Below are 18,813 nucleotides of genomic sequence, written 5' to 3' on the forward strand. Positions count from 1 at the left end.
TGAGCCCCATACCAACTCCGCACGAACTCGGGTGCTGGAGAAGTGAGTGAGGACTTGCTTTTTTACCTAACAATACTGGCCCAGATGTGTCCTGATGGGCCTTGCTGAGTCACAGAGTTGAGCAGTCTCCATTGTACGGTGCTTGTGCAACTGAGTCAGAGTTGAGCAATCCTTGTTGTGTAGTGCTTGCACTACTGTCTCTCACAGAATTGTAAATCTCTTGTTTACAATTCCCCTGCTGGTCAATGGCTCGTGATGGTTGCTTAAGGCCCGTTTGAGTGTGGGTCATTTCCTTTGTTGCCACTGGAAAGCTAGCTATGGGCGTCTCCTGGACAAACAACATATTTCAATTACAACCATATAGCAGAATATCATAATTCCATATACACTGATAATACATATATTATGACAGAACAATAAGTTTGATACCTTGCAAGGCATGCTTTGTATGCAATATCACAACCCCATACCGATGGTGAATATGGTGGTTACAGGGTTCTACTTTGAGGTACAGTGCATAACACCAGGCCCCTGCAGTGTCCAGCCCTCTCACTTACCAAAGTTTGTTGCTTCTTTAAAGAGACAATACATTGCAGCTCATTAATTTAAATGCTATTTGACAAATACTGTTATGTCAATCACAGCACTGAACTGGTTTATGGTAAACATAAAACAAGTTTATTTAACAAAAAGACACAGGATTAACGGATACCAAATATAAGGAATAACAATAGTAATTGTTACAAGCAAACAAAAGTAAAAATACACGTCTAAGACTGAACAATTGCAGCAAGTTACAACCTTTGCCTAAGCAGATGTCTCACCTAAACTCAGTTCCAAGGGACTTCAGCCCTCTTGGTTGAAGGATCCAATGTTCTGTGACTTCAAGAGCTCTGGAACCTTTAATCCCCAAGTGATGAATACTAAAGTAGCTTTCTGTTTAGATCTCCCAAAGTTCATTGACCCTGTTACAAGAGACAGGAAGGCTTCCTGCTGTTCTTCACTTCCTGTTGACTTCCTATTCCCCTGCTGATTCATATGTACATGGGGCTTCCATTGTTTTGATTCATAATGCTTAATATACATTGGAACAGTACTGTCCATACTTGACCTATTCTTTACCTCGTCTCTACATTCATAACTTATCTTGCCCATTGGTATCTAGTTCATAGTAAATGATGCTGTGGGTGTTCTGCCTCTTTTCTTAGTTGGCTCAGGCATTCTGTCTTTTTAGCCTACTGACCTATTTACTTATCTATGTTGCACGAATGTTCTGTTTTCAGCCTAATGATCTGTTTACCTCCCTAATTCTATCTTCCAAGAAGTGATGCCTCTGTCCATGTGTTAATTACTCCTGTCAGACCAGGCCTCAGCTACAGATAGCTGCCATCCCTCCATTCTGGGAGAAAACCTGTTTGTCCCTCTGTTTGGTCACAGACTTTAAAGCACAATATCAGTGAGTCTCCATAATTCCTCATGTAATGTTAATGCAGACATTTCACAATGATCTCACTCACCAATATGTCACAGGCTTTCATAAAAGTCCTTACTCAATATGATTTTATAATACAGTAATGTTGTATACAATTAGTTGACTCAATTGCGTATTCTTTGAGGTTCAGACACCCTGTTGATAGCCCAGTAACCCTTTGAAATGTATTCATTGAAAACAAGCCCAGACCAAGCTTCTCTTGACTGCTGGGATGTAGATGCGATAATGTCATCCCAGAGTTCGTTGATCCTGTTTCAAGAGGCAAGAAGACTTCCTGGGGGTCCATTCCCTCATTGAGATTGGTAAGTATTCATCTTTCCCTGCTTGCTCTCCTGATGGCTTTGTTTACGTTGCATGTAAATGTGCTTTTCTTTGGTTTTGGCCACACCCTTCCTAATTTACATTGGAGACACATCCAAGGAGGTGAAACCACAATCCTTTGTCTGGAACAAATATGGCTTAGGCACTGCTTGCCACACACATTTTAAGAACACATTTGTAGCACATATCTCCATAGTCCTCTGTGGGCTTACCATACATACCGTAGAACCTCAGAGTTATAAACATCAGAGTTACAAACTGATCGGCCAACCATGCACCTCATTGGAACCCGAAGTATGCAATCGGGCAGCAGCAGAGACAAAAATATATATATATATATCAAATACAGTACAGTACTGTGTTGGATGTAAACTATTAAAAAAATAAAGAGAAAGTTTAAATAAAAGATTTGACACGGTAAGAAAACGGTTTATGTGCTTGTTTCATTTAAATTAAGATGGTTAAAAGCAGCATTTTTCTTCTGCATAGTAAAATTTCAGAGTGGTATTAGGTCAATGTTCAGTTGTAAACTTTTGAAAGAACAACCATAATGTTTTGTTCAGTGTTACGAACAACCTCCATTCCTGAGGTGTTAGTAACTCTGAGGTTCTATTGTACATTACACATTGATTTTCAGGACTAGCGTGTTACAAGTTTGTATGTGACACCTTATGTGACACCTTTTAGATATAGTTTATGACAATAGCGTGTTAGGTACAGTGAGTTTGTCAGGCCCGACGACAGAGTACTGAACCACCAATGGGCCTCTATATGTCTCAAACACAAGAAGAAATCTATAGTCAGCAGAGTTAAGGACAATAAGAAGGAATTTTTAAACGTATTAGGAACAAAATAGTCCTGACAATGATATTGGTCTATTACTAGATGGAAATGGTAGAATTACCAATAATAGTGTAGAAAAGGCAGAAGAGTTCAATACATATTTCTGTTCTCTATTTGTGGAAAAAACAGATGATATAGTCTCATCATGTGGTGATAATAACACTCTTTCCATTTCAGTAGTATCTCTGAAAGCTGTTAAACAGAAGCTACTAAAGTTGGATTTAAAAAAAAACAAAACAGGTCCAGATAATTTGCATCCAAGAGTTTTAAAAGAGCTGGCAGAGGAGCTTGCTGGACCATTAACGTTGATTTTCAATAAATCTTGGAGCACTGGGAAGTTCCAGAAGACTGGAAGAAAGCTAATGTTGTGCCAATTTTTTAAAAGGATAAAATGGACGACCTGCGTAATTATAGGCCTGTCGGTTTGATATCAATCCCAGGCAAAATAATGGAGCGGCTGATACAGGACTTAATTAATAAAGAATTAAAGGAGGGTAATGTAATGAATGTAAATCAACATGGGTTTATGGAAAATAGATCCTGTCAAACTAACGATATCTTTTATTGAAGAGATTACAAGTTTGGTTGATAAAGGTAACAGTGTTGATGTAATAGACTTCTGTAAGGCATTTGTCTCAGTACTGCACAACATTTGATTGAAAATAGAATGATATAAAATTAAAATGGCACACATTAAGTGGATAAAAAAGCTGGCTAACTGATCAGTCTCAAAAGGTAACTGTAAATGGGAAATCATCATTGGGCAGGCATGTTTCCAGTGGGGTACTGCCTGGGTCTGTTCTGGGCCCTACAACATTTTTATCAATGACCTGGAAGAACACATAAAATCGTTACTGATAAAGTTTGCAGGTGACACAAAAACTAGGGAAGTGGTAAATAATAATCAAAATGACAGGGAACTGATTCAGAGCAATCTGGGTGCTTGGTTAACTGGGTGCAAGCAAACAATATGCCTTTTAGTACAGCTAAATGCAAATATATACATCTAGAAACAAAAAATGTAGATCATACTTACAGGATAGGGGACTCTATCCTGGGAAGCAGTGACTCTGAAAAAGATTTCTGGGTCATGGTGGATAATCAGCTGAACATGTGCTCCCAGTGTGATCATAAAAATCATAGATTAGGGTTGGAAGAGACCTCAGGAGGTCATCTAGTCCAACCCCCTGCTCAAAGCAGGACCAACTCCAGCTAAATCATCCCAGCCAGGGCTTGTCAAGCCGAGCCTTAAAAACCTCTAAGGATGGAGATTCCACCACCTCCCTAGGGAACCCCTTCCAGTGCTTCACCACCCTCCTACTGAAATAGTTTTTCCTAATATCCAACCTGGATCTCCCACACTGCATCTTGAGACCATTGCTCCTTGTTCTGTCATCTGCCACCAATGAGAACTGCCTAGCTCCATCCTCTTTGGAACCCCACTTCAGGTAGTTGAAGGCTGCTTTCTTTTCTGCAGACTAAATAAGCCCAATTCCCCAGGCTCTCCTCATAAGTCATGTGCCCCAGCCCCCTGATAATTTTCGTTGCCCTCCGCTGGACTCTCTCCAATTTGTCCACATCCTTTCTGTAGTGGGGGGACCCAAAACTGGATGCAATACTCCAGATGTGGCCTCAACAATGCCGAATAGAGGGGAATAATCACTTCTCTCGATCTGCTGGCAATGCTCCTACTAATGCAGCCCAATATGCCGTTAGCCTTCTTGGCAACAAGGGCACACAGTTGACTCATATCCAGCTTCTCGTCCACTGTAATCCCCAGGTCCTTTTCTGCAGAACTGCCGCTTAGCCAGTCAGTCCCCAGCCTATAGCAGTGCATGGGATTCTTCCATCCTAAGTGCAGGACTCTGCACTTGTCCTTTTTGAACCTCATCAGATTTCTTTTGGCTCAATCCTCCAATTTGTCTAGGTCACTCTGGACCCTATCCCTACCCTCCAGCATATCTACCTCTCCCCCCAGCTTAGTGTCATCCGCAAACTTGCTGAGGGTGCAATCCATCCCATCATACAAATCATTCATGAAGATGTTGAACAAAACTGGCCCCAGAACCGACCCCTGGGGCACTCTGCTTGATACTGGCTGCCAACTAGACATCAAGCCGTTGATCACTACCCCTTGAGCCTGATGATCTGGCCAGCTTTCTATCCACCTTATAGTCCATTCATCCAATCCATACTTCTTTAACTTGCTGGCAAGAATACTATGGGAGACCATCTCAAGGCCAAGCTGGTCTCACTCTCCACCTCAGGGTGGAGCTGAGCTCATCCTCCATCAGCTTTGCGTTGCAGAAACACAACTCAAGAAGACAAAGTTAGCAACACTTTAGAACACACAGGAGACAAGAAGATAGCCGCTAACTCCCTCTAATCACCCACATAAATCCTACCTTCTTCTGGGGAGGACACATTACACCCTGCCCTGGGTACTAACTTCCCCATCCTGCAAACAGTTATGTTCCGCTGCCCCCAGCACACATAGGTAGTCACAAACCTTTTCTTGGTAACCCTGTCCCACCTAACACAGAAGAGACCTGTCTCCAGTCAGGAGGACTAGACTCAAAGCTCTAGGTGGACACTTATCTCAGAGATGCCAGCAACTGCTTTGCTCCCAGCTGGACCACTGTTTCCTGGAGCCATCTATCCCAAACAGGGTGGACTTACCTAGTCTCCATTTCTCAAGTCTCGTCTCAGCTCTTCCTATGGCAGAACACAAACCACAAAGGAGAAGTTATGGCCAGAGACTGCAATGGCAGGAGCTCATGCATGTTTCTCTGAAGGGATCTCTCCGATACCCCCATCCACAGCACTCCCCCATCCAGTCAACTGGATGTACCCATACTGTGAAAAACAGCACCTGAAACAGTCACTGCTCAAAGGAAACTATCACCCCCTCCCTTCTTTTTATCCCTGAGCGGGCTGTCCCTGCCTAAGAGGCTCATGTTGTCAGAAGGAAACCAAGATCAAGTACAGAGAAGGAGAAAATGGTGACCAGTGACTACAACCCACCAACGTGTAAGAGGAGCCAAAAGAGGACTGAGCATCTCTGATTACAGGCAGGTCACTCTCCTGGGAACCAATCTTCCTCCAGGGAAGGTGCATGCCCTGTTTAACTGTTGGGCCTGAAAAGTTTGATAGTCATAATAATATGAAAACAATCCTGTTCTGCAGGGTAAATGAACTGTACATATAGGATAACAAGCCTTGTGGATAAGGGTGAAGCGGTGGATGTGGTATACCTAGACTTTAGTAAGGCATTTGATACGGTCTCGCATGATATTCTTATCGATAAACTAGGCAAATACAAATTAGATGGGGCTACTATAAGGTGGGTGCATAACTGGCTGGATAACCGTACTCAGAGAGTTGTTATTAATGGTTCCCAATCCTGCTGGAAAGGCGTAACGAGTGGGGTTCCGCAGGGGTCTGTTTTGGGACCGGCTCTGTTCAATATCTTCATCAACGACTTAGATATTGGCATAGAAAGTACGCTTATTAAGTTTGCGGATGATACCAAACTGGGACGGATTGCAACTACTTTGGAGGACAGGGTCATAATTCAAAATGATCTGGACAAATTGGAGAAATGGGCTGAGGTAAACAGGATGAAGTTTAACAAAGACAAATGCAAAGTGCTCCACTTAGGAAGGAAAAATCAATTTCACACATACAGAATGGGAAAAGACTGTCTAGGAAGGAGTACGGCAGAAAGGGATCTAGGGGTTATAGTGGACCACAAGCTAAATATGAGTCAACAGTGTGATGCTGTTGCAAAAAAAGCAAACATGATTCTGGGATGCATTAACAGGTGTGTAGTGAGCAAGACACGAGAAGTCATTCTTCCGCTCTACTCTGCTCTGGTTAGGCCTCAGCTGGAGTATTGTGTCCAGTTCTGGGCGCCGCATTTTAAAAAAGATGTGGAGAAATTGGAAAGGGTCCAAAGAAGAGCAACAAGAATGATTAAAGGTCTTGAGAATATGACCTATGAAGGAAGGCTGAAAGAACTGGGTTTGTTTAGTTTGGAAAAGAGAAGACTGAGAGGGGACATGATAGCAGTTTTCAGGTATCTAATAGGGTGTCATAAGGAGGAGGGAGAGAACTTGTTCACCTTAGCCTCTAAGGATAGAACCAGAAACAATGGGTTTAAACTGCAGCAAGGGAGGTCTAGGTTGGACATTAGGAAAAAGTTCCTAACTGTCAGGGTGGTTAAACACTGGAACAAATTGCCTAGGGAGGTTGTGGAATCTCCGTCTCTGGAGATATTTAAGAGTAGGTTAGATAAATGTCTATTAGGGATGGTCTAGACAGTATTTGGTCCTGCCATGCGGGCAGGGGACTGGACTCGATGACCTCTCGAGGTCCCTTCCAGTCCTATAATCTATGAATCTATGAATAGCACTGACATGACCAGCTTCAGTTATCTTCCCAGATTAAAAAGGTTTAACCTTGTCTTAGAGAAATATACTTTATAGTTACACCATTTTTAGCCAAGCTTTTCAATTAAGAGACATATCTTAAGCCCCACATTGGCTGCCAGTTAAATATAGGATAATTGTTTGAAATTTATAAATACTAAAGAGCTTTGGTTATTGCTTGAGAACGAGTTCAGTTTGAAAGGTAGTATAAGCAATTTATTAATAATTTGGAGCTTCCCTGAAAGTTTTTATTATCCCAGGGAAGGAATAATCACCAGTAAAAACCAATGTCTTCATTTTAATTTCAAGTGTTACTTCACACATTATCATCTTAAGTCGGGAGGATTGTGGGTGACTTTTTATATATTTAGTACAGAACACGTGATTTTATGTACTTATGTAGCATTTGTATGCTTGGACATAGGGATCAGGCTACTGAAATAGCAATGCAAACAGGGTGAGGCAGTGAAATTACGGTACGTTCCCTAAAGCCTCTATCACACACACACACACCTACTACGGTAGCAAATAGAAGCCTCTCCAACACCTCACCAAGGATCTACAACCTATCCTGGAAGACGATCCCTTGCTCTCACAAACCTTGGGAGGCAGACCAGTCCTCGCCTACAGACAGCCCCCCAACCTCAGGCAAATACTCACCAGCAACCATACACCAGAAACACTAACCCAGGAACCATCCCCTACAACAAACCCCATTGCCAACTCTGTCCACATATCCATCATTTGCCAGCAATGCCTCTCTGCCACATACATTGGCCAAACCAGACTGTCTGTATACAAAAGAATAAATGGACACAAAGCAGATGTGAAGAATTATAACATTAAAAAAAAAGTGGGAGAGCATTTTAACCTCCCTGGACACTCAATTTCAGACTTAAAAGTGGCCATTCTTCAACAAAAAAACATCAAAAACAGACTTCAACGAGAAACTGCAGAACTGGAATTCATTTGCAAACTTGATACCATCAAATTAGCCCTGAATAAAGACTGTGAATGGCTGAGTCACTACAAGAAGTAATCTCCCATCAATAGTTGAGTATGAGCCATCCACCCTGATGGAATTGGCATTGTTACAAAAAGTAATTTTTACTCTGTTGACATTCAGACCTTCTTGTCAACTGTTGGGAATGGGACACATCCACCCTGACTGAATCATTGACCCCCCGCTTAGTAAGGCAACTCCCAGCTTTTCCTGTGCTGTATATTTATGCCTGGCTACTGTAATTTTCACTCCATACATCTGAAGAAGTGGGCTGTAGTCCACGAAAGCTTATGCTCTAATAAATTTGTTAGTCTCTAAGGTGCCACAAGTACTCCTGTTCTTTTTGCGGATACAGACTAACAGGGCTGCTACTCTGAAGCCTGTCAGTATGAGGACAGGCTCCCATACTCGAATGTGTGAATGAACACGTGACCAATTCCCAGACACCCCTTCCCGGGCTATTTGTCTGGACGCAAGTTGAAGCATCAAATCCTAATGAACCTGCCCAGGAAAACCTGCGTGTGCTACAGACCATCCGCTCATGGGACGCCACAGGGCTCTGGCCCTTCGCTCAGCCGGCCCCAGGCAGGGACTGGCCCTGCTCCTGTAGCAAACCCGGCCCACGGAGCAGCGCCGCACGCCCAGCCCGAGGGTCCCCGGCCCCTGGGGAACGAGCAGAGCTCTCGGCGGCACACCAGGGGTCCGGTCCGGTCCCTGGGGGGCGCTGCGGGGCGGTCAGGGGGATACCCCGGGGAGAGGCTTGGGGGCGCCGGGCGCAGTTAGCAAAAAAAACCAATAACCGGAACCGCCCCCTGAAATCAGCTGCAGGGCGGAGACTGCGACTCCTGTGATGCACCGGGCCCGGCGTGGGGCCGCACGTTATTCTGTGCGCGCGCACCTCTCCCTCGCTCTCAGGGCAGCGCCTCTCACAGCAACTTCCGCTTCCGGCCTTACAGGGCCCTCGTCCTGGAAACGGAAAGTCCCGAGCCCCGCAATGGCCGATGGGAGATAGAGGCTGGGTGACACTATGTCGCGGGGCCCGATGGGAGATGGAAGCCGTGGAAACACCATGCTTCCCACAATGCATTACTTCCCTTCTCTTCCCCCTGCTCGTCCAGATTCTCCGCCGCGGCTCCGATCCGCAAAGCACTTGCTGTGACGTCATATCTGTGCGACAGAGACGGAACGGAGTCCTCGCTCTTTCCCTGGCCAGAGCCTGGATTCCCCCGCAGGGTCCGTAGGGGGGTGGGGTGAGAGTGAGGTGCCACGTAGAGACGGGGCTGTGGGTAGATGGGGAGCAGGTGCCCTGGACAGTGAGTGTATGAAGGGGGCCTGTGGGTAGAGGGGATGGCTGGGGGTGAGATGCCCCAGAGAGTGGGCAGGGGCCATAGGTAGATGGGAGGACCTGGGGGCTTTGACCTCTCACTCCTCCTTTTCTCCCCCTGCAGAGCCTGAGCCATGAAGCCCCCGGTTCGGACCCGCTCGGCCCCTACACGCTACGAAACGGGCCCCCCTGCATGTCACGCACCCACTCGGGCCCCATGGACGGTACAGGAGAAGCGGCAACTGATTAAGGGCCTGAAGGCCCAAGCCCCTCACGGGGAGCTACAGACAGCGCTGTTGCGGGAGCATTTGCCCCGTAGGAGTGAAGCTGAGGTGAGCGGGGTCTGGTCCTAGTCAAGCTGGTGACTGACCAGGCCAGGTTCAGAATAAGGGTAATTAGGGAACAGCACTCTCTCTGCTAACAAAAGAGAGAGAGTGCCCAATCTCCTGCTTCGCTTGGGAATGGGGGCCACCATCGTACTGCCTTGCAGGTTCCTCTCCACTGTTCAGGTTGGGGTGGGGAAGCCTAGTGCTGCCTGGCGGCAGCTCCTCTTATTTCTATTTATGTTGGCCCCTGATTTTGGCAGCACTAGAGGGGGTGTTGGCTTATGCATCTCCTGTAGCTCAGGGGTTTTGCAGGCTGTGGGCTTCTGTGGGTGATGTCTTGCCCATTATCTGCCCCTGGCAGTCACAGTTCCCCCCTCAGCTGCTCCCTGCCAGCTTTCTCCACAGCATTTTCTATCCAGATATCTTAATGGTTCCCATCACCGTCGTACCTAAGCTGGGGTGGGCAAACATTTTGGCTTGAGGGCCATATCGGGGAATAGAAATTGTATGGCGGACCATGAATGCTCACAAAATTGGGGTGCGGGTTTTGTTGTGGGGCTGGGGATGAGTTGTTTGGGGTGTAGGAGGCCCCTCTGGGCTGGGACCGAGGAGTTTGGAGGGTGGGAGGGGGATCCGGGCTGGGGCAGGGGTGCAGGAAAGGGTGCTGGTTATGATGTGGGGTGCGGGCGGTGGGGTGGGGCTGGGCATGAGAGGTTTGGGGTGCAGGAGGGTGTTCCAGGCTGGGATCAAGGGGTTGGAGAGCAGGAAGGGGATCAGGGCTGGGGCAGGGAGTTGGGGCATGGTGAGAGGCTCAGTGGTGCAGGCTCTGAGCGGCACTTACCTCAACTGGCTCCTGAAAGCAGTGGCATGTCCCTTTTCCGGCTCATACGCGGAGGCGTGGTCAGGCAGCTCTGCACGCTGCCCCGTCCGCAGGCACTGTCCCTGCAGCTCCCATTGGAGTGACGGAGGGGGCCATTGGAGCATGTAAGAGTTGGAGTGCGGCCATGCCGCAGCTTCTGGGAGCTGCGTGGTGCAGCCCCTGATCCCGCTCCCTGGCCGGAGCTTGCCGGCCATAGTTTGCCTACCCCTGACCTAGGCGCAGCCGTCTCCTCCCGTGGCTTTTCAGGCCTAAAACTTTTTTGGTCCTTCTTATTAGCTGTACAATCCTTTTGCAAGTTCATCCCACTAACTCATTGCTGTCTGGAACCAGAGAGGGTTTTGGGAAAGGTGGAATGGACACCCAGTTCAGCTGCAGCTACGTAGTCCAGTTGGGATAGAAGGTATTCAGTCACACCCTTCCCAGCCCACCCATGAGCTGTTTATTGGGGAAGGGGCATCTCTGTATGCTGCTATGCCTGAACCTCCCCGTGGTTGCAGATTCTGGCCTTCATCCACCAGCTGAAGGGCCGCGTAGCAAGAGAGGCCATACAGATGGAGTATCGCCGCTGCCGGGAGGAGCAGAGTCGCAAGGAAGCTGAGATCCTAGCTCCTATCGAGGTACGGCTTAGAGAGAAAGAACCTGGGAATCAGGGCTGGTGTTGTGTGGGGGTGGGCAGCGCTGGTTTGTCTGTACAGCACCAGGGCGAGGGTGAGCTTGATTGTACTGTACCAGGATGGGCTTGAGGCACGTGGCATTTGCCGTGAGTCTGCCCTTTCTGGAGCTGTCCCTGTCTCACTCTGTGCTCTCCTTGCCCTCTGCTGGCTGGTCTCATGCTTCTCGCCCTGTGGCTGTACGGTAGTGGATGGGTGCCTGATTCCAGTGCACTCATTGAAATCTGCTTCTCAGGTCTGGACAGATCTTGCTGAGAAGCTGACGGATAAGCTGGAAGAAACTGTGACAGCAGCTTTCTCTCAGGTAACAGGCATCAGCACCCGGTGACAGCTGCAAGATCCCACTAGGGCCAAGAACTCAGCAGGGTCAGAGACTTCGACAGAGGGAGAATGAAATCTGGCCAGTGACAGGGCTCAAGCCTGCCAGTCCTTTCTGGTCGCTGGTAGGAAACATCCCTGCTACAGGCAGGCTATTCCATCCCTGTCCACTACAGGAATGCTACCACATTCCCCTGTGCTCACGTGGCCTCATTGCTGCAGTGCCAAGCAGCAGTTCACCCTTCCCGTTGGTGTGGGGGAAACTGAGGTACATACTGTGAAACCATTTGCCTGACATCCTGCAGCAGGTCCGTGGCAGAGCTCAGTAGAACCCAGCTGTTCGGACATTGAGTGTTGCTCTCCCAACTGCTGCTTTCTGTGCAGCTTAGCTACGTAAATGTGAAAAGATCGAAGTAGGGCATGGGCAGTGGTAGCTCCGCCACCTGTCCCAGCAGTGAGCATATCCGTTCCCTTGCCATGCACCTCATGAACAACCACATCTCCTCTCACTCCTGGATATCAGAGATGCCCCCAGAGAGCATCAGGCTGTCCAAAGCCCCTGTAGCTTATTGCACTGCATTTAGTTCTGCTTCGCTGTGCTGCATGGTGGCTGGCTCTCCTGGCCCAGTCTCACCTTGAGGAAGGTCTGCTGTAGGGGCAGGGAGTGCCTGACGTTGGGGTGGGGGGGTGGGGGCTGCGCTGGGAGTGTCTGGCATTTCTGGAAAGGGGAGCCCGTTCCTTCTGTTTCCTGAGCTCCCACTTGTAGCTAGTCAAATTCAGAGTAGAAATAAGGCACAACGTTGTAACAGTGATGGGAATTAACCATTGGAACAGGTCATTTTAAAATCAAGAATGGAAGTTTATTGAAAAGATCTGCTCTAGTTCAAATATTAATTAATTCAGGCGAGTTCTGTGGCCTGTGTCATGTAGGAGGTCAGACTAGATGATTCTGTCCCTTAGAATCTCTGAATTTCAGGTTCTGACCATCGCAGTCACCGAGCCGCTCAGTTTGCTCCACTCAATTCCCCAGAAGCTGACCAGAGCTGCAGAGAAGAAGGTCCTTCCAGACTCCTCGAGCCAGCGTGATGCATCGCCAGCCCCTGATGATGCAGCAAGGAATGGAGATGCTGCCCCAGGCCCCCCAGCAGCAGCTCAGTCCTCCAGCACTAGCACAGACCCAGATGTTCATGGGGAACCAGAGAAATTCAGCGTGGACTTTGAGAAGATCTATAAATATTTATCGATGCTCTCCAGGGACATCAAAGTGCCTGAGCTCTCGCCATATGGTGAGTTGGGATCCAGAAAGCTACATGTTTGTGATCTTCAGGGAGGGGACCAGCTGGCTGTGATAGCTGTCACTCACTCATAGTTTAGCTCAGAGTGTGTCACCAGCAAGCCTTGGTGACGTGTTGGGTTACTTGAACTGTGGAAATTAATCCAAGGCCAGCTAGAGGCTCACAGGCACCGTATATGTTCCCTGGGATCTTGTAACCACCACTTGCTCATTGCCAATCAGTAGCTTCCTCCAGAGTCTGGAAATTGATTTGCTCCCTTGCCTGTTTCGGGGGAGGGGAGTGTTTGCTATGTAGCATCTGCCTCCACTTTCCCTTTCGTGGCATTCCTGGCCGTCCTTCTGCAGACCGTGCTGGAGGGCTGAGTGGGTGCACGTGCTCAGGGATCCCTCTTGTGCTGAGATGGTGAGTGGGGGAGTCCTGGCCCACCTCTGTCTTCTCCATTCTCATACTTGTATATTGCTTGATAAGTGCTAGTCTCCTTATAAACAGAGACATTGTGCTCAGACTGAGGTGAGCAAGGAAGCGGCACATGATTCCTGGCCTCCCACCGCAAAGCATTGGCTCCTTCAGATCCGCCAGCTGAAAACACATCTCTTTCCTTAGTAAGCATTTCTGTGGCAAGATTGACTGGAGCATTGTAGCCATGTGCTGCTTAATCAAAATGTCCCATGATCCAGCCCGTGGGGGGATTTTAATGGCGCCAGGGAGGGTTGTGAGCCATTCACTGCCACTTCCTCTACTGACTTGACCTGGGGACTAAGGCTAGGTCTACACTACCCGCCTGAATCGGCGGGTAGAAATCGACCTCTTGGGGATCGATTTATCGCGTCCCAACGGGACGCGACAATCGATCCCCGAATCGACGCTCTTACTCCACCAGCGGAGGTGGGAGTAAGAGCACCTCCGACGGGAAACCGCAGAGGTCGATTTTGCCGCTGTCCCTACAGCGGGGTAAGTCGGCTGAGATACGTCGAATTCAGCTACGCTATTCGCGTAGCTGAATTTGCATACCTTAAATCGACCCCCCCCCCCCCCCCCCCCCCCCGTAGTGTAGATGTAGCCTGAGGGACCTGAGTGTGATTGAGATGGGGAATTAGTGCAGAGTGTGTAAGTGAGCATGGAGCCTGGGGCATGCATCTGTTCGTGCTCACGGATCCAGGGCCAGAATGCAGCCTCTGTTCTGCAGGCATGAATAACAAGGTTCAGGATGGCCCCAAATCAACAATTTTTTTAAACAATTTTCAAATAGGGTTTTTTTATATTTAAGTTCAGCACGCTTTTCTTTTTATAAAATAAACCTCTTTAAAATTGACAACCTATGCTGAGATCAAACCTTACTATAATCTATTACACTAATTTAAATAACAACAAATATTCAAACAGTGCATATTTGCTGCCAAATTTCAAATAAAGTCAAACCACTGACTTGGTAAAAATCACTAGCCAAGCACCTGGAACTAGAGTTGGTCGAAATTTAATTTCCTCTTCCATATGAGGAGAGATCAGTCTAGAAAAGAGAAGACGAAGGGGGGTTATGATAGAGGTCTATAAAATTATGAACCGTGTGGAGAAAGCAAATAGGTAAGTGTTACTGACATCTTCACGTAATAACAGAACCCGGGGTCACCTAATGAAATTAATAGGCAGCAGGAGTAAAAGAAACATAGAAAGTATTTCATCACACAATGCACGGTTATCCTGTGGAACTTGTTGCCGGGGATGTTGTAAAGGCCAAAATTATAGTTCTTAAAAAAAACCTAGATAAGTTCATGGAGGATAGGTCCATAAATGGCTATTAGCCAAGGTGGTCAGGGATTCAATCCCATGCTCTGGGTGTCCCTGAACTTCTGACTACTAGAAGCTGGGAGGGGACGACGGGATGGATCACTCAACAACTGCCCTATTCTATTCATTCCCTCTGAAGCATCTGGCACCGGCCACTGTCAGAAGACAGGATACTGGGCTAGATGAACCATTGGTTTTACCCAATATGGCCATTCTTATGTTCTTAAACAAGCTTTTGAAAGCAGTACTCTCTCCTGCAGGTGCAAAGAGAATATTTTCCTCTTTTCAGTTGATTCAGCTAATTCAGTTCAATGACTAGCCCATTCAAAATTGAGACACTGATAGTTGAAAAAGTCAGAAAGCTTGTTTTCCTCTTGCAATCTATGAATGAAAATGAGAGTGAGATGTATTAGTTCTAAGACCACAGTTTTAAATACAAAATGTTGTGATAAACTTACTTTTTTCTTGTGCATCCAGCACATTTAAGGAGGTTTTTAAAAAAACATTTGTAACATGCTGTTTTTATGCATGTAACTGAATTCCAGTTTCCATCAAAATGGAGTTTATCAGAAATCATGGGTAAAAAAATAATCATCTAGTAAATAGCAAATGCATCATTCACCATTTCCTAACATAATTTTCTGGTTAGCAAAAAGGAAGCACAAAGTTGAGTGAAAAGGGTATAATTAGTTGCAAAGCTGCATGTTTTAATGGTTTCCAATCAATGAGAATCAACCTCTCTTTAGGAAAATAACTGAAAAGTACAATGCAAACCAAGATTAAAAACAGATTACCGTATATACTCGTTCATAAGACAAATTTTTTTAGTAAAAAAGGGAAGCACCAAAGAAGGGGGTCGGCTTATGAATGGGTATAGAGAGGGAGCGGTGGGAAACAGCCCCTCCCCCCAACAGAGGGGGCAAGGAGAAGCAGAAGAGACAGAAGGGAAGAGGTGGGGCCAGTGTCTCTCCGCTTCTGGCCAGGCTGCTCTCCCCCAGCCTCCGAAGCAGCTGCAGCTCCGGGGCTGGCAGGCTGCAACCGTGCCGCTCGGCCTCACCCCCCAGAGCACACTGCAGCTGCACTGCCCGGTCTGGCCCGTCGGAGCAGGCTGCAGCCGTGCCAGACACATCCTCCCCTGGCTCTCCCCAGATAAGGTGGGAAGGAATGGGATGGGGAGAGTGTGGGGGTCTTGGGCTAGGGGTGGGGTCATGTGGGGGGTGGTCACAGGGGTTACTCCCCTGATGCCCAGCTTCTCACCCCTCTTCCCCCCCCACCCCCCAAAAAAAAAAAACCCAAAACATTTCCCCACCAGTTCCTGTCCCGGCCTGTCAGGGTAAGCAGCTGGCGCGCCGGGACACTTTGTTTAGTTAGGTTTACCTCCGTGCCTGCGGACGCTTGAGGTAAACAAACCATCTCGGCTTGCCAGCAGCTTATCCTGATGGCCCAGGAGACAGAGTTTGCTGACCCCTGAATTATAGGGTCAGCTTATGAATGGGTCATTAAAATTTTCCATTTTTACTTATCCATCTCGGGGGGGCGGCTTATAAACAAACCTGCTTATGATCGAGTATATACGGTATTTAAATTAGAGCAGCCTGACAAGGTCCGTTCTTCCTTCCAGAGTCTGCCGTCGTCCTAGACCTGCTGATGTCCCTCCCTGAAGAGCTAAGCAACCTGGACTATAACGGATTGAAGAGCCACATGCACAGATCCTACAGGGAACTGACTGCGCCGCAGCCAGATGGGAGCAGGAAAGAATCAGATCCAGGAGCCCGTGCAGGAGAACTGGCCGCTGATGCGCCTTCTGCCAGTGTCGCCTGTGAGAGGCCTCCCACTGCTAACCTGTCGGTGAGCTGCACAGCCCCAGCAGAACTGGCACAGCCAAGTGACAACCAGGAAAGGCCCAGCAGGTCAGGGGAATGTGAGCAGGGAACACAGGAAACTCCCCAGCCCAGTGTGAGCCCATCTTCAGCCCAGCATTCAGCTTCCCATGGCCAATTGCCTCCACCCCTCCACAGTCCCGCTGCAGATGCTCAAAAGTCAGTTTGGAAGGATCTGGGAATTTGCCCTTTGAACTTGTTCCTTGTTCCCTTGGAGCTTCTGGTTCGAAAGGGGGACAGTTTGGACTGAAAAGGCTGGTGGTGAGTCTTGGTTTCTCAGTGGAAATTCAGGCAGCTGTTTCATGCTGGTTCTCTACACCAGTCCTGCTCTTGTGCTGTGATGGGGACCCTTTAAGGGCTCTCCTGACCCTGAACTGCAGTCCCTGGCAGGGATACAATCTTGGGGGTGTCTTTCTCCTGAACAGTGGAGTTTTAGTGAAGGTAAGAAGTGAAGTTTCATTAGCAGGAAACAACCTGGATTTGCTTGGCCCTGTGCTCAGAGTTCCATGTCCCAGCTCTGGTTGCTGACAGGGGCTTGGCTGTGGAGTGGGTGATTAGTGCACGTTTCTGAGAAGAACGTGACAGAGCTGGGTTCACAACCTTCAGATCATGTTGACTAAAGTCCTAGTTTGCTACTGATGTGAAAATGAAATTTAGTCTTTCTCCAAAAGGTGCAAAGCTGAGCTGTGCAGCTCACCGGGGACTGAAACCGACTCTTTTGGGTTTCTATCCACAGCCCTATGGCTTTGTGGAATAAAACAGTGTATTCTCTCTTGGTGCATGAGCTGTAAATACTGTCGTTTTCACTTCTCTGGGCTCTGCCTGAGGAGCCTGTTCTGGTTTTTTCCTTAAGTATAAATGTATTTAAGGTGTGGAATAAAGAGCTTAAAAACATCTTTCTTGAGGTAAAAGTCTCCCTAATCCTCCCTTCTGGAGCTGGAGGGAAGTAACTGGCTGTGACCTGCTTCTGGCAAAGCCCTATTCCTTTAACAGGCACAACGTGAGCATACCAGCACTGTGCATAGGGGGCCCCTTTCTAGCAGAAGAACCCTTCTTGTCAGCATAGGTGGTGTCTACAGTGAAGTGCTACAAGGTGCAGCATAGACAAATTCTCACCACCAGAAGTTGGTCCAATCAAAGATATTACCTCTTCTACCTTGTCTCTTCAGTAGCTTCTGTCTAACATCCTCCAGTGATACCAGTGCAAGGGGAAGCGGGTTATCACCATGTGATTAAACCATATCATTTTTTTTCCCCAAATACAGAACGAATCAGGAACCTTTTAATAGAAACCATGCCCCAGCTCAAGCACAGCACCTGTCCATAATCATCAGGGGCTATGATCATCGCCCTTACCAAACCGATATGTATCTTAGTAACAGCAACAGCGGCTGGGGTGGGGGGAGGGAGGGATTAAAACTCTTATAAGGCACTGGGGCTGTGGTAGGGAGACTACAATTCTCATGATGCATCACCACTTAGGCATCAAGGGAGTGGTTCCATCAGCACCTGAGATGGATGTGAGGGACACTGTTTCCTATGATGCACTGTGGTAGGATGGTGGGAGGTAGAGATTGGGAAGACTAAATTTCCCCTCGCGTGCCTCCCAGTTCCAGAGCATGAAGTACCGTGAGTCCATGGTGGGGATCAGGGAGTGCTTCCCTGATCTCCTCGCCCATGGCTGCTTGATACATATAAAGGAGTGGAAATAGAGCCCTGGCTGCCTCCTACCTCACTGCCATGGGTCCTGCCTACTGTACCCCCCTCAAACCCAATTTAGCCTAATTTCCAGCACAACAATTTGGGTCTGTTAATTTTCAGTTCCATTTTCCTCACATGAACGCCACACAGTCCTTGTGTGCAATCGGTAGACCTTTTTGTTTAGACTAATTCAGTCTAGCAACATTTTTTGTGCTAAGTAATCGGTCTTCACTGTTGAGGATCTGAGGGAGATTCCCAAACCTGAGCCATTCTTTTTGGGTGACAGATCTGAGGAACTGTCCCAAATTGATGTGTCCTTAGGGGAGGTTTTGGAACAAATTGATAAACTAAACAGTAATAAGCCTCCAGGACCTGATGGTATTCACCCAAGAGTTCTGAAGGAACTCAAATATGAAATTGCAGGACTACTAACTGTCATCTGTAACCTATCATTTAAATCGGCTTCTGTACCAAATGGCTTGAGGATAGCTAATGTGACACCAATTTTTAAAAAGGGCTCTAGAGGTGAGCCCGGCAGTTACAG

At 47.5% G+C, this 18,813-nt stretch overlaps 1 protein-coding gene across 4 annotated transcripts; it reads left to right on the forward strand.

Annotated features, from left to right (window-relative positions):
• The first annotated feature begins 9,167 nt into the window (after window positions 1-9,167).
• On the forward strand, window positions 9,168-17,464 carry SNAPC2 (small nuclear RNA activating complex polypeptide 2). Of its 4 annotated transcripts, none has more exons than XM_054045570.1 (6): window positions 9,168-9,339; window positions 9,538-9,745; window positions 11,117-11,236; window positions 11,526-11,594; window positions 12,585-12,894; window positions 16,310-17,464. In XM_054045570.1, exons 2-6 carry the CDS (start codon window positions 9,548-9,550, stop codon window positions 16,816-16,818), a joined length of 1,206 nt encoding a protein of 401 aa, XP_053901545.1. In that variant the 5' UTR covers window positions 9,168-9,339; window positions 9,538-9,547; the 3' UTR covers window positions 16,819-17,464. The 4 variants fall into 4 exon arrangements, with proteins under 4 accessions (XP_053901545.1, XP_053901543.1, XP_053901547.1 ...); XM_054045568.1 differs by having other exon boundaries at window positions 9,168-9,322; XM_054045572.1 differs by having other exon boundaries at window positions 9,168-9,322; window positions 12,639-12,894.
• The last annotated feature ends 1,349 nt before the right edge of the window (window positions 17,465-18,813 follow it).

This window comes from Malaclemys terrapin, chromosome 12, assembly GCF_027887155.1.
Source record: "Malaclemys terrapin pileata isolate rMalTer1 chromosome 12, rMalTer1.hap1, whole genome shotgun sequence".
In the NCBI taxonomy this organism is placed as follows: domain Eukaryota; kingdom Metazoa; phylum Chordata; order Testudines; family Emydidae; genus Malaclemys; species Malaclemys terrapin.

Bases quoted from the DNA above. Each gene is read 5' to 3' on its own strand.
- SNAPC2 (XM_054045570.1), top strand. From the start codon at position 9,548: ATGAAGCCCCCGGTTCGGACCCGCTCGGCCCCTACACGCTACGAAACG. The intron at 9,746-11,116 runs GTGAGCGGGGTC...CCGTGGTTGCAG, and splicing joins CCCGTAGGAGTGAAGCTGAG to ATTCTGGCCTTCATCCACCA. The intron at 12,895-16,309 runs GTGAGTTGGGAT...TCTTCCTTCCAG, and splicing joins GCCTGAGCTCTCGCCATATG to AGTCTGCCGTCGTCCTAGAC.